Source organism: Silene latifolia, chromosome 4 (assembly GCF_048544455.1).
Source record: "Silene latifolia isolate original U9 population chromosome 4, ASM4854445v1, whole genome shotgun sequence".
Taxonomy (NCBI): domain Eukaryota; kingdom Viridiplantae; phylum Streptophyta; class Magnoliopsida; order Caryophyllales; family Caryophyllaceae; genus Silene; species Silene latifolia.
The window spans coordinates 11,584,859-11,604,566 of record NC_133529.1 but is presented as its reverse complement, the minus strand read 5'-3'; the positions used below and the strand labels follow the sequence as shown (position 1 = coordinate 11,604,566).

The 19,708-nt window shown below is 38.5% G+C and overlaps 4 protein-coding genes across 5 annotated transcripts; 1 reads left to right on the top strand and 3 right to left on the bottom strand.

Moving 5' to 3' along the window:
* Nucleotides 1-17: 17 nt before the first annotated feature.
* LOC141651056 (uncharacterized) lies at nucleotides 18-1,923 on the bottom strand. The gene is made up of 3 exons (XM_074458781.1): nucleotides 1,815-1,923; nucleotides 781-1,661; nucleotides 18-182 (listed from the first exon to the last, which is right to left on the bottom strand). Exons 1-3 carry the CDS (start codon nucleotides 1,921-1,923, stop codon nucleotides 18-20), a joined length of 1,155 nt encoding a protein of 384 aa, XP_074314882.1.
* A 787-nt stretch (nucleotides 1,924-2,710) lies between these two features.
* On the bottom strand, nucleotides 2,711-11,077 carry LOC141652950 (autophagy-related protein 9). Of its 2 annotated transcripts, none has more exons than XM_074460569.1 (10): nucleotides 10,704-11,077; nucleotides 8,198-8,843; nucleotides 7,475-7,795; nucleotides 6,712-6,934; nucleotides 5,779-5,958; nucleotides 5,481-5,687; nucleotides 4,686-4,763; nucleotides 4,521-4,591; nucleotides 4,318-4,428; nucleotides 2,711-3,978 (listed from the first exon to the last, which is right to left on the bottom strand). In XM_074460569.1, the coding sequence occupies exons 2-10, from the start codon at nucleotides 8,770-8,772 to the stop codon at nucleotides 2,901-2,903; spliced, it is 2,844 nt and encodes a 947-aa protein (XP_074316670.1). In that variant the 5' UTR covers nucleotides 8,773-8,843; nucleotides 10,704-11,077; the 3' UTR covers nucleotides 2,711-2,900. The 2 variants fall into 2 exon arrangements, with proteins under 2 accessions (XP_074316670.1, XP_074316671.1); XM_074460570.1 differs by having other exon boundaries at nucleotides 10,715-11,036.
* Nucleotides 11,078-12,136: 1,059 nt separating this feature from the next.
* LOC141652949 (ribosomal RNA small subunit methyltransferase-like) lies at nucleotides 12,137-14,862 on the top strand. The gene is made up of 2 exons (XM_074460568.1): nucleotides 12,137-12,522; nucleotides 13,936-14,862. The coding sequence occupies exons 1-2, from the start codon at nucleotides 12,211-12,213 to the stop codon at nucleotides 14,701-14,703; spliced, it is 1,080 nt and encodes a 359-aa protein (XP_074316669.1). The 5' UTR covers nucleotides 12,137-12,210; the 3' UTR covers nucleotides 14,704-14,862.
* Nucleotides 14,863-16,443: 1,581 nt separating this feature from the next.
* On the bottom strand, nucleotides 16,444-19,708 carry LOC141651055 (uncharacterized). Its single transcript, XM_074458780.1, has 7 exons — nucleotides 19,618-19,708; nucleotides 18,702-18,847; nucleotides 18,338-18,603; nucleotides 18,135-18,243; nucleotides 17,681-17,806; nucleotides 17,225-17,252; nucleotides 16,444-16,604 (listed from the first exon to the last, which is right to left on the bottom strand). The coding sequence occupies exons 1-7, from the start codon at nucleotides 19,706-19,708 to the stop codon at nucleotides 16,444-16,446; spliced, it is 927 nt and encodes a 308-aa protein (XP_074314881.1).

Genomic DNA, 19,708 nt, shown 5'->3' with positions numbered 1-19,708 from the left:
CCTTCCCCTTCTTTGACTCATGCATCGACGCTAACCACCACACCATCACGAGTCAGCCCACACCCTTGCTTCTCCATCCCATTGCGCCTGCCCCTCCCAACACCTACAACAGCCGTCTCTGCCCCGTCCTTCGCACCCCTCTCCTCTAAAGCATCCATCTCTCCCATCAGCTCCCTCACCCTCTTCACCACACTCTCCAAACTCACTCCTCAATTCTCAAAAACCACCTTGTTGCGCCGCTCCCATAAGGCCCAGACACCCATAATAAACAAGTCCACCTCCGTTCCAATGAGCTCCCTCAGGGTATCCTCCACCCACTCTCTCACCCTCTCATACCCCAACGTCGTTCTCACCTCCAACCCCAGCCCTTCCCAAAACCCAGATATCCCCCCCCCCCCCCGGCAAGATGGAGACAAGTCTCCACCTCGTTCAAGCAAACCGGACAAGCCACATTACATGACTTAATTCAGGAGGCTAAATTGTGTTTAGTCGCGATTGCATCGCTACAAAACTGCCAAAAGAACATTTTGACCTGCGGTAGAGTACGAGCGCTCCAAATTTTCTTCCACAACCATCCCTCCTTGGAAGGATTCGACGTGCCTTCTTCCACCCCGTAGTCCCCCATCAACGTCTTATACGCCGTCCGTACTGAATAGATACCATTCTTTTCCAAATCTCACACCCAATCATCCTCCACACCACCTCGATCTCCACACCACCTCGATCAACACGAGTATTAAAAACTAAATGTTGTTCAAACGGAAGAAAATACCTGCGTACCTTGGTCAAATTCCACTCGATGCCGTTCGATTGTAGTAAGTCCGCCGTCAAGAGCCCCTCATCCGCATCTCTCATAGGAGATAAAGCCATTCTCGAGTTAGTTCCTCTCAACCATGGATCATACCAAAACCCCGTGCTTAACCCATTCCCAATATGCCTCCTCAAGCCTACCATAAGCACCTCCTTAGCGTCAAAAATGCTTCGCCAAGTGTAACTTAGGTTCACCCTTAAATCAGCTTTCATAAACGACTTGTGGGCAAAGTATTTACCACCTAAAACCCGCACCATCAACCTGTTACGCTCCGTCAACATCCTCCACGCATGTTTCCCCAAAAGAGTTAAGTTGAACTCGTGGAAATTTCGAAACCCCAAGCCTCCTCGACATTTAGGTTGACACAATTTGGACCAGGCGAGCCACGAAATCTTCTTTTTTCCATTTTCCGACCCCCACCAAAAGCGCGAGACTAGCGAACGTAATTCATCACAAAAGTTATGGGGAAGTTTGAAGACGCTCATAACGTAGGTGGAAATAGATTGGGCAACCGCCTTTATCAATATTTCCCTCCCTGCCTTCGAAAGCAACATCCCCTTCCACCCCTGCAATTTACGACAAAGCTTATCCCGGATAACTCGAGCAATGACATGTTTTGAGTGACCCACCACTGTAGGAAGCCCTACGTACTTATCGTGTTCCTCCACAGCCCTCACACCCAGCCATTGCGCGATTTGAGCTCTCCTCGCCGCCCCCGTACCTTTACTAAAGGAAACCGTAGTCTTATTATAGTTCACAAGCTGCCCCGAGGCCTCTTTATAAGCTGATAAGATCTCTTTAACTTTTCGAACCTCCGGTTCTTCTGCCCTAACAAGCAAAATGTTATCGTCTGCAAAGAGTAAATGAGAAACCATAGGAGAAGTCGACGCTACAAAAATACCCCTAATAGTCCCCTCCTCGGCCGCCTTTCGTAATTGACCAGATAAAACCTTTGCGCATAAAATGAAGAGATACGGTGACGGCGGATCGCCCTATCTAATGCCTCTGCTCGGTCGGAATTCCTCAGTTAACAACCCATTCACCTTAATCGAAAACGATACCGTGGAAACACACTTCATAACATTATCCGTCCAGCTATCATCAAAACCCATCCTTCGCAAAACACGATCCAAAAAAATACCATTCGACTCTATCATACGCTTTCGCCATATCGAGTTTCAAGGCCATGTGACCATCTCCCTGACTAGTATTTTTCATGTGGTGGAATAATTCAAAAGCTACTAAATTGTTATCAGAAATCCATCGACCCGGAGTGAAAGCCGATTGATTTTCCGAAACAATATCACCAAGAAAAACTTTAAGACTTAGCAAGTACCTTCGAAACAAGTTTATACACCATGTTGCAAAGACTAATAGGCCTGAAATCATTTTTTAAGTTAGAATATCCTGAACAACAACAACATTATCCTAGTGTCTCAATGGCTCCCGCAAATTGCAAGGTAAGGGTGGGTCGAATGTACGCAAGAAATTTGATGTACCCTGAACAACGAATGAAAAAAAAAATAACTATTGACTGAGACGTGGAGTATTGAATACATGGTCATCCTTAAATCATAAGTAGCCACATTGAATACATGGTCATCCTTAAATCGTAAGTAGCCACAGTAGTATCTGAGAAGGGACTTTTTCGCCAGCGGGGAGAAAACTTTTAGGGGGGTTGAACTGTTAATGGGGTAGGGTATATTAGACCAAAAATCGACAAGTTTTCACTGTTCAAAGAGGCTAGCGCTCCCAGTCCCGGACTCCACCTAGATGCACAAATAACAGTTGCATGCTTCAGGCATCAACTTAAGTTCAACAATTGAAGATGCACAAATAATCCCTTGAAGTCCAAGGATGCAACTTCTACGTCCAGTTCCATCAATTAAACAAGATCCATACAAAATGCGGCGTATCGAGCCATAAATTATGTACAACAAAGAATTTGTTTTCCCATTGTTCTTTTTTTTACTTCCTACATAGGAACACATGAAAGCCCTAAAGCATTATATACCCAAAAGACCAAGTAGTAAAAAACAAGAATAATTTTTTGGGTAGGAAGAAACATGAATTTTGATCCTAAGGATGTTCATTCAACCAAATCTTCGGAATTAGAAGAGTTCATGGCGTGTTGTCCAGACGGTTTATAAACATCATCAAAAAGAAGTTTGAATCCTTCACTACTGGCACCAATATCGTCAGGGTAAGTTGTTTGAGCTAAGTCATGGTAGTTCCTCCAATCAAACTGTCGTTCTTGTTCGTATTCATCCACGCTTCTGTCCGAGTGGCTATCAGAGCAATCTCTCTCGGTATAATGACGGTTGAACTCGGGAGGATCCATAAAGCTGGCAGTTGGATGGGGTCCACCACGATGCTCGAACTCTGGAGGCTCCAAAAAGCTTGCTTGTTGAGACCCACCACTGTGTTTGAACTCTGACTGCTCGAGAAAGCTAGCATGTTGGGACCCAGCACGATGCTTGAGCTCTGACGGCTCAAGAAAGCCTGCTTGTTCGGACCCAGCACCATGCTTGAATTCTGATGCCTTGAGAAAGCTTGCTTGTTGGGCCCCAGCAAAATGTCTAAACTCTGGAGGCTCAATAAAACTTGCTTCTTGATGAACTCCACCACCCGGCCCTCCACGCGCCCACCAATGGCTTCTAGTTGGTGGAATCACAGTACTACTATTATTATCCCGAAGAACACTTTCTTCTCGGAAGTATTGAGATGACGTTGAAGCCCCAAGTTGGCTAATTGACCGATTCCCAAAAGAATCAGCCCAATCTTCAGTCGGTCCTACTTGATTTGAGAAGGGTCGGTTCCAGATTTCTTTGCTGCCCTCATTGTCAATGTCGACGGTAACTGTTGGGCAGTCAATGACATTTTCGGGCGTTTGGTGTGGACCAGACGAGTAAAACCAATCAATAAGATAAGGATGAGACTTTGGCTCAGTTTCAATCAGCCAAAGGGAACCCAAATGATAGCCAGGTGCAGGCTCCTCCCTTCTCAAATAGCTATTTCGGCCATTTCTCTCCCTCAAAAGCGGACTTTGCTGCCAAGTCCTAGGAGGTGAATTTGTACGGACTTTTTGGTCTCGGAATGTTCTAAGTATGGTCAAAAACTGCATCCCTTTGTCGTTCGGCTGCCAAGAAGGATAGTTGCTCTGAAAACTGTAAAATAAAAAAAAAAATCAAGAATTGAAAAGAGAAGTAGCGCATCACTGCATCCTATAGGGTAAGAGAAAAAATAACAGGTATGCGCATATTTTCAGGGGGAATTGTCTTATTCCAAGGAATATGTAAGTTTTTGCCTACCTTAACCACACCCAAGTACCCAACTATTTATAGAAGACAATTCAGGTAAAAAAACCTAAGAACCCCTTGGAACGATAATGACCCCCTTGGAAATAAGCCCATCCATAATTAAACAGCAGAATACAGAAAGGATCAGTCAAAACATCTTGAAGAAAAATTGAAGAGGGGGGGGGGTGGGGGGTGGGGGGGACATGCCTTAGAAATGATTTTTCCATTTTTCCCTGAGAGCTCCTCTGAGTGCGAACGGCATTATGGGGAGACGCGTAGTTGACATTGCCATGCCTTTGGAAATCAAAGGTGCTAAAGCTGCAAGGGAATGAAAAATACAGTGTCACTTAAATGAAGGGGCGGTATTTTTGGAAGGTTAAATGTAAGTGAAGTTGCTTAAAGATTTGAACCTGCAAACATCACCAACTCCTTCAATGTTGACTGTAAAATCAGCAATAAACTGCATAATGTCATCCACACGCTGCAATGACCAATAAAAATATAAGTTCAATACCCACCAAAGAAACTAAGAAATGATGGAACAAATGACATAGCTTCGGAGAAGAGTTAGATACCTGAGGGACGACAGCTATGAGGAGGTATGGAGTCAGGAATATAGAAGTCATTTCTTCCAGCCACATCATAGCTGTATACTGCAACACAAAAAGATCATGAATCAATTGCGGAAAAAAAATACAACACCATCTTACCCTGCTGCCCTGGAGGTTGCTGTCCATGGGTCAGAGCAAGGTAAAGGAGGGTCATAATTCAGATATATGCAATCTTAACCCTTTAGTTAGTTAAAAGCACGGAGAAGTTGTTTCTGACTTTCCGGATGACTCATGATGAAAATTGTGTTGAAAATCGCATCAACTAAGTGCTACTTCATAATATAAGAAGCTAGACAATTTAACGAGTCTTGTTGTATTCCATCATAATTCAAAGTCAAAGACTGGTGAATCTTTGTCTCCATTAGGAACTGGGAACAAAACCCACACACAAAAGAAAAACAACACCATTACCTCAAAGCATCAAGGGTCCCACGAGTTAACCGAAACCATAGGCTATTTCAGGATAACCCATATGAAAATTTCACCGAGAACTGCACCGAATGACCATTACTTAACAAAAAGAAGTACAACTACTTTAGTGAACACCTTTTATTCTAACATCCCACACACAAATGCAAAAGGAAAACCAACCGCAAATTCTTGCCAAAAATTTTGAGGCATGAGAAACATGAATCTCTACATGATAACCCTTGTAAAGGTGAAAGAAATAAGCATCTTCAAATAAAGATGTCAGATATCTTGGCAGTTTTTTTCCTAATGCATATGCTAAAAACTGCAACGAGATTTTTAAAAAATCACCTGAAATAGAGTTTCGAACTCCATCCTGACCATTTCTGTATTTTCCTTACCACGCCATCGTTTTGGCATGTAGTGGGAGTGTTGGACTACCAAGGACATCGCACCCTCAGCATCAAGAACTAGGAGTTCATCTGTAATAGCAGCCCGGCTAATAGCTGTTATGGTTCCAAAAACAGCAGCATACCAAAACAAATTCCGGCCAAATAACTGTCAAATTAAGTAATAATTGTGTAAGCATCGTTGATTTGGAAAATTAATTAAAATCCTTAATTAATTAATGAGAGCAGAGAAAAATTACATGACCCTCGAGCAGAGATTCATCCAGAAAAGCAATAATGATTAACACAGCAGCAAATCCACCAGAGATAAATGAGATAAATTTAGCAACAATAGAAACGATTGGAGTTGGAAACTGCTTCAAGTAATCTGAAGCATGTACAATGCTGGTGTTGATTCGATGCCGAAAAAAGTGTTCAACCTGAGGGAAATATGTTAGATATTAGTTAAAAGGCAGTACTTGTACATCCAGATATCACAAGTCACGCATTAAGCTTTTCTAAAAAACAGTGGCGGAGGGACTGTCTAACATCACTGACGGAGGGAAGGCAAAAGTTTAACATCCATTAAACATTTTTAAACTAATGACTGAGGTACAAGTTGAGTTTATGGAAGATGTAGGGAACTGGGGATTATTATGGATGAACTGCTAAACAAAAACTTCCGCAATATAGCTTTGGTTATTTTTTGCAATACCTCATTTCTTTCTAAAAAAGAATTCATGCACTAATATCAATAGAATCTGATCATAACCATAGTGCTAAAACTTTAACAAATAGCATACCACCATCTATTAACTGCATGTTCTGTAACTAAGGCAGCTGTGTTTCGGTTAAATAACCGGTACAAGAATAAGTAGCCAAAGCCCTACAAATAAACAAAATAGTGTTCATTCATAAAAATTGATGTATGTCCATGCCCTGACTTGAAATCTTGTTTCCAGATAACCCATAATTACATTAAAAATCAATCTATTTCCATAAGCTACCATTTTGAATAACAAAGTGAGTACTAGCATGCACATTTACAGTCACGCATGGTGATACAGTGCATCACCTTTACACTTGGCTATTGGTCCGTGAGTCATCTGTTATCTACAATTACATACATGAAAAAAAAAAAAAAAAAAAAAAAAAAAAAAAAAATGTAAGGACCAAAAAATCAGAGAGCTTGCCTCGTTGAATTCTCGAAACATCCACCTTGACAGGTTCGACCATCTCCGAGAAGATGCTGTTGTAGGATGATTATAGAACTGTTCAGCATGCCTTAAAAAGAGATACACTAGCATGAATATCACCAAGAAGGGAGACAGTAAAAGCATAGCTAGTCCCACGATCACAAGTCTTTTCTTCAGCATTTCTGGATTTGAGGTAAAGTCCCTTCTAACACAGAAGTTTCTGCAGGCATAGAATAACAGAACAGCAACTGATCACTATGAACTCTAGATTTTACAGTGTTACCGTTGATGGGCCTCAAAAAAAGAACTCATATTCCAAATATATAACAGCTGACAGCAATCTCCAACTTATGCGAGATATGTTGGTCCCAACTCCCAAATCACTTCTCAAATACCCCCCGAGGTAAGATCATCACCATTTCTTTTAGGAAATGGAGAGGTCCATTTCCTGTTGACGGTCCACATTTTTATTTTGGTGTAATCTAATGATTCTAAATCCATCCCTAAAAGTAACGGAATGTCACATTTTAGAGGAAAATATATTCTAAAATGATCATAGGAAGGGAGGGGGTGACAGGGTTACAGGCCATAGACAGATATGTTAAGAGTTCCCAGGGCGTAGCATGCTACATGGGAATAATAAGCACAGAGGTCACAAATCCACGCCAAAATACAGTTTTTGACACAATTAAAAGACAACATTTTGAAGAGAGATACATCTACAGTCCCGAATCAAGCACATTAATAGGCTAAATTTTACCTGTCAAACATGCTTTGCAATATGGACCAATTTAAGGTCCACTCGAGAGTCTTTGTCAATATCAGGTGCTGACGACCCCTATAAGGACTAGACTTAACGGTAGGACCAGCACCTGGAATCCATTTAGAAATAGGAAAGGCAAGAATCCCTTTGTTGATCATTCCAATCAAATAATTTTCCTTCCGCATCAATCTCATTATGATTTCCTGAGCTGTTAAATCTTTTACCACACATAGTTGATGAGTAGTTTGAACACGAACCACTTTCTCAAGAATTATAGCCCATGGCATGGTTTTCAATTCACAGTCAGTAACATGGAGACTGCAAAGAAAATAGTAGACATATTAGTGAACTACTACTGAGCATATCAGTCGTCACAAACAACCAAAACGACAACAATCACATGATGTACTGCACATGAAATAAAAAGGACGGCAGAACTTTCATTTTTTAAAAGAAAGTGAGCTATAATTTGTTGCTTTTGTGAGGTCAATAAAGTTGTTGACTGCACAACTTTATGCCCAATATGGCTCATTTGTGTCCTACTTCAACGTAGGTTATTGCCATTGGCTTTCACTTTCCTCGCTCATACTAAAGGCTAGATTAGTTGGTTCTGCTCTAGAAGGTCAACCTAGTTTTTATTCCATGTCAAAAAAAAAACGATAATAGACAACAGAAAAGAGTGAGATACACAAAATGTATGTGAAGTTGACGAAATCTTACCTGTGATAAAAGAAGTGGCGCATTCTGAGAATTTCTTTTCGTTGGGAAAAGAACCTCAAGAAACAAAAGATCCAGTAAACAGAAAATAGACCCAGATACCCAAGAATAATAACTTTGGGAAGAGTCAGGGGGGTTAGCGGATGCTCATGAAGAGCTTCTTTCACAAGGTCACACGGCTTGGATCCTGATTCTACGGCATCGATTCCACACTTAGCATTTCGTAGCCCATCCCAATCAACATAGAGTAAGAAAAACCCTGAAAAGCATATTGTGAAAGCAAGACTTAAAAGCTCAACTATCCATTTCACAATTATGCACCAAAGCCCTTTTTCACAGTAGTAGCTGTAAAGCCTTTCAAAGAACAAGTCCAAGTCAGCTATTGGTTCCACATCTATGGTCTCCCCGTTAAGTAGCTCGGATGGGCTTTCGCTGCCAGGACTTGGTATTCTTCCATAATCCGATAGTTGAATCTCAGGAGGGGAGTCATTAAGTAGGCCAACAGCAAGATATGTATCTTTAGGTCTTCTCCACTTAAATATGTTGAAACCATTTCCTTCCCCTCCCCAATTGGACATTATTTGCTATCAGGTTCAAGCAGTGTATATGGTATGTCCATTCCCCGCTACTGCTTGAATGATCAAAGGACCTAAAAAACGATAAAAACAGATAACAAAATCAATGAATAAGTAAAATAGGTTAATAGCTCCAAGCCTCCAACTACCACAATAGACATTCCAGTACGTGGATTCGCACAACAGAACATGGCCAGTTTGTGAAGAGTAAATTGTTGTTATATACAGCAGTAGGTTTATACTTTATGGGTGTGTTTGGATTGAGAGATTTGGAGAGAAAAGAAAGGGAGGGAGAGTAGGGGATTTAAAATCCCTTGTTTGGATAACAAATAAGGGTGGAGGGAAATGGAGGGAGAGAGATTTGGGGGATCCATTTTCCCTCCTTCAAGCCTAATAAAAATCTCCCCATAATAGGCAAGATTTGGAGGGAAACTGTATCCAAACACCCACACCCTATTCCCCCTCCCCTTCCCTTCTCTCCCTTTCTCTTCCCTCCTTCACCCTCCCCTCCCTTTCCCTCCACATTTGCTATCCAAACACACCCTATATACTCAAATGTTACTACAAGGAACATGCAAGTAAACCTCAGATTGGTGTCTACCAAGCACAGTAGAGACTAATCATCCAAAAAGGCTCCTGGTACCTGGGCATAGCACGGTTACCTAATTCGTAATATGCATACATGCTACGCACTAATACACACTTTAGTTTTCACTCCTAAATACAAAAACTAAAAATCATAATAATGTTGTATACGGATAGGAATACATGGGAATCAATCCAGTAATCCACGAACCGCTGGTATTCGAGAAAATCCAGTAACATAAGGGCGCATTAGACACTAGTCATCCAAAAGCGATCAAGGTTGCTGAGAAATACCACAGTGGTTTCAACATCAATGGTAAGTAATCTTGCATGCTACTAAATAAAAGTGCAATTATGAACTCAAAATGACCACAGCCAGCAAATTTCCAGATTTATTAACCATTGTCATCACAAAATCAATCCACCTCTACTGCTACGGAACAAAACAGGACTTGACATATGCTCCCATGAGATGGCCATACACCGAGTAACTACACGAGTTAAACTAAGCATAATCTTGACCAATCTAGACTAACTCACTCATGAGACTAGAAAAGCCTGGAAAGTGTGATGAGCAAGAAGGACTAATAGCTTATTTACAGAACTGAGCACTATACTCTAGGTAAGAATTATGCTACTTTATGATATTAACCATTATATGTACCAAAAAAAAATGATATTAACCATTATACACCGAAGTCAAGGTTACTAAAAACCATTGGTATTGTGTTTATTATCTCACCCCTATTAATAATGTCGCCATGGAAGACCGACATCAAAATATACCCTAGTTGCTATGAGCTTGACATAATTCATCAGCAATGGGAATTTGCCATCAAAACAAACACCACCAACTAGTATTCGGTTTTCACAATCTACTTATCAAAATGGGCACATGACAGTTACTATTGCTTCAAACAATGGGCGCAATCACGAATTCATCTCATTTTCGACGACAAATGCATCAAACAAAGCCTTGTACAAAACATAGCCCACCCCCAAAATTGATGGCACGCCATAATTAAAGCAAAAAACAATAAAACTTTGGACAACAAAAGCAATCAAATTGAAGTAAACTAGATACCCAAATCATCAAACACCTATAATTTCATCCAAAGTTCCAAAATTTCCAACTACATAATGTCAAAGCAGCTAACTTTGAGTCAATTCCACTATCAATCATAATTTCCATCCAAAATTTCCAACTAAAATACATCAAACAGCTAACTTTAAGTCAATCCCACAATCAATTATTACAACTTCTACCAATATATTGACTACTCAAAACAAAACAATATTCAAAAATTAGGAAAAACCCACTTCAAAATTCAACAAGTAAACAAAATTACCTGTGACCCACCAAATATTATGGTCAAAAGATGAAATTCAAGGGCAAAAAAGTGGGTAAAATCAGTTGAATTCCAATTGAATTGGGGAAAATTTGTCAACAAAGAGAAGAAGAACAAAGGTTGGAGATAGGGTGACGGATGAAGTTTAGATTGCGTAGAAGAATAATAATTAGTAGAATGGAATAATAATAATCAAGGGTTTTTTTGATTTTTGGTTTATGTTTAGTTGTGTTTCCTTTTACTTCAACGTTATGCTATTCTTCATAGAAGAGAAGTGTTTGATGGGAGGATTGTTTCTTTTTTCTAATTTTATTTTCTTTTTTGTTCTTCAATGAAGAAACCCTTGGAATTCTTCTTTTTCTATACGGGTGAGGGAATTGTTTATCATAACCCGGAACAATTGACCACGTGGGCATTAGGATTATGTGGACTTTAAGTCGAGGTAGCACTAAAACGGATACAGACAACCTTGATACGGCATTTTAAGAAATATAGGATATATGGGGATACTTCTTTAAAATTAGTAAAATATACTCCCCGTATTCTAAATAAGTGTCACTATTGAGGGCTTGCTTGGATTGAGGGTAATAGGAGGGGAATGAATAGGGGAGTAATATGTGAGGTGTATTTCCCATATTTGGTATGCGGGTAATTATTCACCTCCTGGAATTATTACCCTTGTGAAGGGTAATACATTACCACCCTCCCCCTGGGTAATGATTAAGGGAGTAAAAGATCTACTCAGTAATCATTACTCTTATGTCAAACATATCATCAAGGAACTCATTACCCCACTAATTAATTAAGGTTTGGAATTAAATAAGGTAAAATATTGCGGTGGGGTGAGGTGACCGAAGAGATTAGAGAGAGAATGTATTGTAGGTATTATTGTGGGCTAAGATGACTAAAATAAGTATTGTTGTAGGGTGACTGGTGAGGTGATTAGGGTGAGATTATCAGTCAGACTCTCCCAAGTCTTAAGACTCTGCCACATCAGCTTTCCACTAACTTTTATTATTTCTTTATTATTCAGCTCAGACTTTATACATTATCCGTCAGATTCACCTCAGACTATACTTTTCCACTCCACTTTATTTTTTTAACAAAAAGAAAACACACATGTTGCCCATCTATTGGATAATTTTTCTTTAAGGTGGGGTCAAAACTCACCCTGAGACTCAACTTAAGACTTTATTAAGACTTTGTCAAAACTAGAGTAGATTATTGGTAGTCTTGAGTGAGTTTGTCTCAAGACTTACCAAAGTCTTATCTCAAGACTACCAATAATCTTAACTTAAGATAAAATAAAGTATAGGGATTGTTGACGTATATAGAGAAAACAACCTATTTGGGCCAGGCTGAAATCACAACTCAGTCCAACATAGTAGTAACCGAATAAACAAGACTCAATAATATCCCCCTCCAAAACCCTCTCTCATTCTTTTTCCTCTTCTTCCTCCCAAACTACTCCTCTCCGTCGAAACCAAATCTCAAAACCTTGGCAAAAATGGCTGGAGGAAAGATAAGGAAAGAGAAACCAAAAGGAGGAGGAAGTAGCAGCCATTTTCAAGGAGGAATACCATTTCACAAATCAAAAGGACAACATATTCTTAAAAATCCAATGTTAGTTGAATCAATTGTTCAAAAAGCTGGTATTAAACCTACTGATGTTATTCTTGAGATTGGTCCCGGTACTGGTAATTTAACTAAGAAACTTCTTGAAGCTGGTAAAAAAGTTGTTGCTGTTGAATTGGATTCTCGTATGGTTCTTGAACTTCAGCGTCGGTTTCAAGGCACCCCTCTTTCTAATCGTCTTCAGGTTCGTTTCACTGTTTTTGGTGTCGATTACTCCTTCTGTCCCGATCATTTGTTTACTTTTAAGACGGTAATTTAATATGAGATGGGATCTTAGGAGACTTGCGCAAAATTGCTAAATTAGTGATAGGATAAAGTAAGTTAGGAAAAGAAAATCGATAGTTTTAGCTAAAGTCTCGATTTTTTTCATTGTTTAGGGAGCGATCGTCTCTGCTAGCCTCCAGTTGTTTTAATTTGATGTTTGTATGTTTTGGTATAGGGTTAGTTTACTGTGTTTGGAAAATTAAACTTGTTGATTGTTGTTTATTGTGAATATGTTAAGAAGAGGGGATTTTTGGAGCTTAACTTGTATGGCTTGTCGAAAATTCGGATTGTTTTGTTTTGTGTCGAATTACATTGGGTTGTGACTTGTGATGTATGATTAGTGACATTTTGTGTGATTTTGTTTATAAGCTGGTGTGGGAGCGGAGAGGTGGTTGTGGTTTTGTAGCTGCAGAAAGACTTGAGCTTTCGTGTTGTTTAGAGTAATACCAAGCTGCTAATTGTGTGTGATGATCTCGAGTCGTTGATGTTGGAGTTTGGATTGGGATTTGGGAAAACTATATGGAGCGTGGTTGGCTGGTGCTAGTGTAGCAGCTTGCTTTCATGAATGACACTGTCATTGTAAAACATTAGATGTAATGCAATTGACATTAGACTTGCTTGAGGAGGACTTTGAACAAAAATACGATGAGTTTGTAACAGAAAAGTTAGACATCTATCTCAGTGAGTTATGCCCCCTTTTGACTGTTTTCTCCTTTAAAAAAAGTAGCAGAGAGGTGTTTTGAACCTGCAGAAAGACCTGAGCTTTCGTGTCGTTTAGAGTATTACAAAGTCAGTATATGTCTATGATGATCTCTGTGTCTTTGATTTTAGACTTTGGATTGTGAAAGCTATATGGAGTGCGTTTCACTAGTGGTATTGTAAAAACCATCAATGTAATGCAATTGACGGGGTTTTGCAGTCATGCAATTTGACTCGCTTGTGGACGAATTTGAACAAAAATACTCCGTACCATTTTTTGCCAGAAAAACCATCAATGTAATGCAATCAGACTGTTTTCTCCTCTTAAAAAGTTAAATGGGGCATAACATATTGACTTAATTGAAGGGAGTAGCATGTTAAATGGTTCGATAGGTATCAACCAGCATGTTTCACGTCCACTATTGTTTAGGAAAAGTATTTAGCTCTGAATACGGAGTAATACATTACAATATTTAGCTTTGGGATAGAATCTCCGATGCATATTCAACTGTACTAGCGAAGAAATAGATGATAGCTTGACATTTAAATGTCATTTTTAATTAATTTGCTGATCATATCGTGTCTTATAGTTTGCTGATCAACTGCTTCATCCATCATCCATCATGATCTGCAGGTTATCCAGGGGGATGTCCTTAAGTGTGATCTCCCATATTTTGATATTTGCGTAGCCAACATCCCTTACCAAATCTCGTCTCCACTAGTGTTCAAGTTGCTAGATGTCAACCAGAGGCACAACTTTAGATGCGCTATCATAATGTTCCAAAGGGAGTTTGCCATGAGGCTAGTTGCTCAACCCGGTGACAAACTCTACTCTCGTTTATCTGTTAACACTCAACTCCTTGCTCGTGTTAATCATCTCCTCAAAGTCGGCAAGAATAATTTTAGACCTCCACCTAAGGTTGACTCCTCTGTGGTTCGTATCGAACCTAGAAGACCTCTTCCTATTCCCGCGGCTAAACTCAAGGAGTGGAATGGAATGCTATCACTCTGTTTTAGCAGGAAGAACAAAACTCTCGGTTCAATATTTGCGCAGAAGAAAGTTGTTGCAGCTCTAGAAAAGAATTACAAGACATTGGAATCATTAGGGCAATTCAATATTGATATCTCTGACTTAGTCGACGAAAACGTTGATAAAATCCTATTTATAGATCAAAATGGGGACGAGGTTATGGAGCAGGTTGATGAGGGTGACGATGAAATGGAGGTAGAAGCTTCGGAGGATGACGAAGCGGATGATTCGAGTTTTAAAAGTAAACTTGTGGGTGTGCTGAACAAGTATGATTATGCTGACAAGAGATCCTCCAAACTCACTCAAAATGAGTTCATACATCTACTCTCAATATTTAACCAGGCTGGTATTCACTTTACAAGCAGTAAATAACGGTACTCTGACACTCAACCATGTTAGAGCATTATTTCGACCGGGTTAGCTTTTTTTATGGTGTTTTTCAGGCGATATACAATAGTATATTTCCCAGTGGCGTTATGACTATTGGATCTCTGAGATCGTAATATTGGGAATAAAGTGAATTTCGTGACACACCTTATTATCAACCGGTATTCCCCGCCGATTTCCGGACGTTAGGGGGATGAAATACCGAGCAAAGCTTGCTTGCGTTGAGGCCTCTTTAACTCTACACAAAAACTTCAGAGAGACGGTCTCTCAATAATTGTTAACTTTAAGCAAAGGAGTTCAAATTGTCTAGCAATCAACTCTATTGATAACTAGACGTCAATCAAAAACACATACTTTACTAAATTAAATCACATACTATAAAACTAACACCTTCAAATTACAGCACAAATACGAAATTTTCAAAAGTTCGTGACACACCTTGAATTAAATTGCTCAATTTTCAAAAGTTCGTTATAAGTTCGTTATTTGTGGGTCCATTTTTGGTACGCCTCTTCTCCAACATCTTATATCATATATTTGGATTCTTGGGCTTTTATTTTTGTCCGGACCTGTATTTTCTTCGAGCAGACTGTTAATCGTCGCAGTACTTTATCAAGCCCGACAAGGATATTTCATCAAGACTTCGCTTGCAGCAACGAGCCGGTTTTTTTCGACGGTGTTTCGACGCGCCTTTATCAATACCCTATTATTTTTCCAACGAGAGTTCATGATAGCCGATTGCACTTCTCGATAGATGGAGTTCGCTTGAGACCGACGCAAGCAGATTCCCCTAGCAGTTTCTACCGACGTCCTGCTACCTTTAATATTATATTATATTTTGTTCAATCCAGATGTTCTCATGCCAACCTTCTTTTAGGTTCCCAACCTACCCATGTTCACATACCTAGCCAGCTAGCCTAGCCTTCATCTATAGGATCATACTCCCTTAGGATCGTTTTTTTCCGGGTTCATACGCCCAAACCACGGTTACCCTTAGGCCGCCTTCTCGCCGATGTTTTCTTTTAGGTCCACACCCCTAGCACTTCTCGATACATGCATTAATTACATTGATTCTTGTGTAATTTATTCTCTAATTTCTAAATTAATATCAAATTTTGAAGGTTATTAAATGCTTAAATACAACGGGTTGTATTTATCATTTCCCTTGTTTAATTTAACTATTTTATTTGTATGTGTCTTAGTCATTTGTTTACCTTTCTATATCGCGAATATTTTAAAAGGTAATTTAATTATGTACATAACTTATTATCCACTTATCACTCGATTATATTTCAACAAATGGTCCCCTACTCTTTCCTTAATCTTTGTGCCAAAATAAACAAATGTCCGGAAATTCGAGACAGAGGGAGTATTGACTATCCATCCGTAGACAGTTAGGTTACTCAAGAACAAATTCCAGACTTGATAACCAATGGCGGCAGATTTTGTTCGTAAATACATTTTCAAAGAGTTTCATGCATCGTATTAGTTCAAAAAAAGCATTGTATTTGCTTAACCAAAAAGAAAATATGATGAGAGTTTATCAACGACAATCGACAATCTTCATCAATTCGCATCCTCAATCGACAATCTTCATCAATGATAATCATATTTCATTCGGCCAACTAGCAAAACAAACAATTCAATAGATCATTCAGTTGAGCATAAAGCACACAAAATGATTTGAATTTAGATGATGTATAAACATGATGAGCAATGCAAATACTAATTAAACACGACGATTGAAACATACTCATTTAATTCTTCGGGTGAGGCTTGACCAATCAACATCTTAATGCTCATAACAGTTTTAAGCTCAAGTCGGGCCACCTCAAATTCAACAATTTTTCCGACTTTGTCCCACATTAGATATTTAGATCCCATAACTGTTACAGCAGAATGAAAAAAGTAAAAAACCATTACGAACAACTTATTACACAAATAGCTATATCAACAAAACCGGACCGTTTAAGTCGATGTAATTGTTAATTTCGCAAACTAACCAAGTTTACCATCAAAAACTCAATTAAACCAATCGTTGGTTGGCGCAGTGGTAGCATGGGGCTGCGATTGATAGGGAGGTCTGCGGATCGATCCCCCACAACTGCGATTGGGAGGGGTTTAAATACCGTAATCCTTGGACGCGCCCCGAAATCCGGATTAGTCGGCCCAATGTGGTTCGGATTACCGGATGGTTTAGACCAAAAAAAAAAAAAAATCAAAAACTCAATTAAGAAAATTAATACAAAATTTACACTAAAGAAAAACCGTTTCAAACAAACCTCAAAGAAACTTTTTACTACTTCACCATCGCATTTGAATATAACATCATTTACCCGTAATCCAGCCGCCTCAGCACAATATTCTTTTTTTTTTTTTTTTTTTTGAGAAAAGATCATTATCATTAATAAAAAGTCATACGACATCTACAACATATGCCTAGCTCAATCGGATACAAATCGATTACAACCATAGAAAATAAATTCTTGTTCAAAGAATGAAACACTGCAACTAGCACAATATTCTTTGAAGACCTACAAGTTAAAAAAAGAATTTGTTAAAACACATACGCAAAAAATTTAGAGAGACGGTCTCTCACTAAGTTATTGAGAAACCATTTTATCATACCCCTTTATATAGTTTTCGTACCTCTTTTATTATTGAATGTCTCTTTTATTTGGTACATGTTTTCATAACAAAACACCTTCTAAATTTATTGAGAGACCGTTTTTCAGGAGATCTACCGAAACACGTATCATTAATGTACTTAGTACAACCATCTTAACTCAGAGATGGAGAAATTTGACATAGAATATTAAAATGAACTAGAGAAAAAATGTTTAATTAAAGAGAAAATGATACTATTAAAGAAAAATGGAGACTATTATACCAAGTGGAGACCTAATCTACGCAAAGATTAATTAAAAACACCCAAAATTGATATCATCTTAACAAGAATTACCTTTTCCACAATAACGCCATTGGAAATGTTCGGAAATAATCTGAGAAACTTTGCAAGAGTGGGCAGAATTGCTGAATATAAATTCCTACCATCGAATCCATATGATGGATGACGAATTGAAGCTCCCTATGATATACGGGGTATATAGTATCGCTTTCTTAGTATGTATCGTTATAAAACCTAAACAGGGTTTAAGTGTAATGAGTCTAATGACAATAAAAACAAGAAAGATGAACTACTAAAGTAATCATACCTGTAACTTTTAAAATGATTCCACCACTTATGAACAATATTTATCGGTAAGATGGGCGAACAAGGACCTAGATGATAAAAAGTAATCCCAACTATTTCTCCGGAATAACTGATAACAGGAGCTCCATCCCCACACTTTCACCGGAAATTATGAGTAAGAAACCGTGAGTCGTATGATATGACTTTAAAATTTTCAATAAACTTGAACAGAATGAAAATCAAGGATAGAAAAGAGTCCTACACTATCAAATCGACAAGTAATAGTTAACAACTCATTACAATCATACTGTTCGGGACGGAAACGCTCCAGACTGAAATTAAACAAATAGGAAATTTCAACATATTTGCACATAGTTACATCATACTAAATTTTAAGAGCATGGTTATTAAAATAATAATATATACCTTAGCAAACCAGAAGCGGCCATAAAATTGTAGGGCTCATAAAAATATCGACCCACCACAATTACATTATCTCCGGAGTTTGCTTTCGATGGGCTACGGTGCAACTGGAATCCTTTCTCCACGCCAGAATGATCATCAATCATCATCAAATTTGCCGATTGAAAATAACATTTCGAACGAAACTTGATAATCACTAAATTAAAGTGAAAATCATAACAGAAAATTTTTCCAATATATGAATTTTCATCATTTGCATGGATCACAATCTAGAAACAAAAAATTAGAATAAACAACAATTAGCACCAAGCGTGGATGAATATAAACAGCTTATATAGCACGTAAATCAAGGATAAACCCGGCAAACCTTCAAATTATCCGCCAAAATATTTTCAGCATATTGCGCTTCCCGCTTAGACGGCTTCCTCACAAGGTTCAGAGAAGTGATTACTGTATTAGTGTTTCCTTCGGTTTCGATAATAGCTCCGCAACTTCGGGATACAACTACTTCGCCTAAACAAAAGTTCGTCCGACATAAAAATTGTTAGAGGATTTTATTGGTATATTACCGTCTTACCGATTTATTTTAGAAGATACTAGGATTTAGGTTAAGATCGAATTTTTTGGCAAATTGGAGTTAATTAGTAAAATAATTAGGAAATTGGGATTCATTCGAAACTATTTTGCGCCAATGGTGTCCACGTCATCACTTTCATTTTTTTTCAAATTTTTAGGCAAAGCCGCTAAGTTTCTTAGCGACTTTGTCTCCTTGTCATTTTTCAGATAATAAATGCCATAAGCTTATAAAAAATAGAGAAATAGGGAAGCCGCTAAGCCTTGTCATTTTTCAGATAATAAATGCCATAAGCTTATAAAAAATAGAGAAATAGGGAAGCCGCTAACTTTCTTAGCGGCTTTAGTGGTTATTCATTTCTAGAATAGGCTGTCATCAGTGTTTGAAGGTGACGGTTTTTTAGTAAACCGTTTACTATTCACTTTTTTTTTCAAAAAAAGAAAAAGAAAAAAAAAATACCATAAAACTGGAAAAATAATAAAAACTGATGACGTGGACACCATTAGTCAAAATAGTTTCAAACGGACCCAACTCCCTAATTATTTTGCTAATAAACACCAATTTGCCAAAAAAATTCGTTAAGATCGGTAGATACCATTTATATTATGTTCTTGTACTTATCATGGACAAAAATCAATGACGGTACTCCGTACAATTTCCTTTATGAATTAAAAATTAGTAAAACTATTAATTTAACTATTTTTATTACCCGTGAAAGAAACAAGGGAAACAACAAAAGGCGAAGCCTTAAGTGCAGCAATCTTCATATTGAGTTCCAATTCATAAACACCACGGAACAT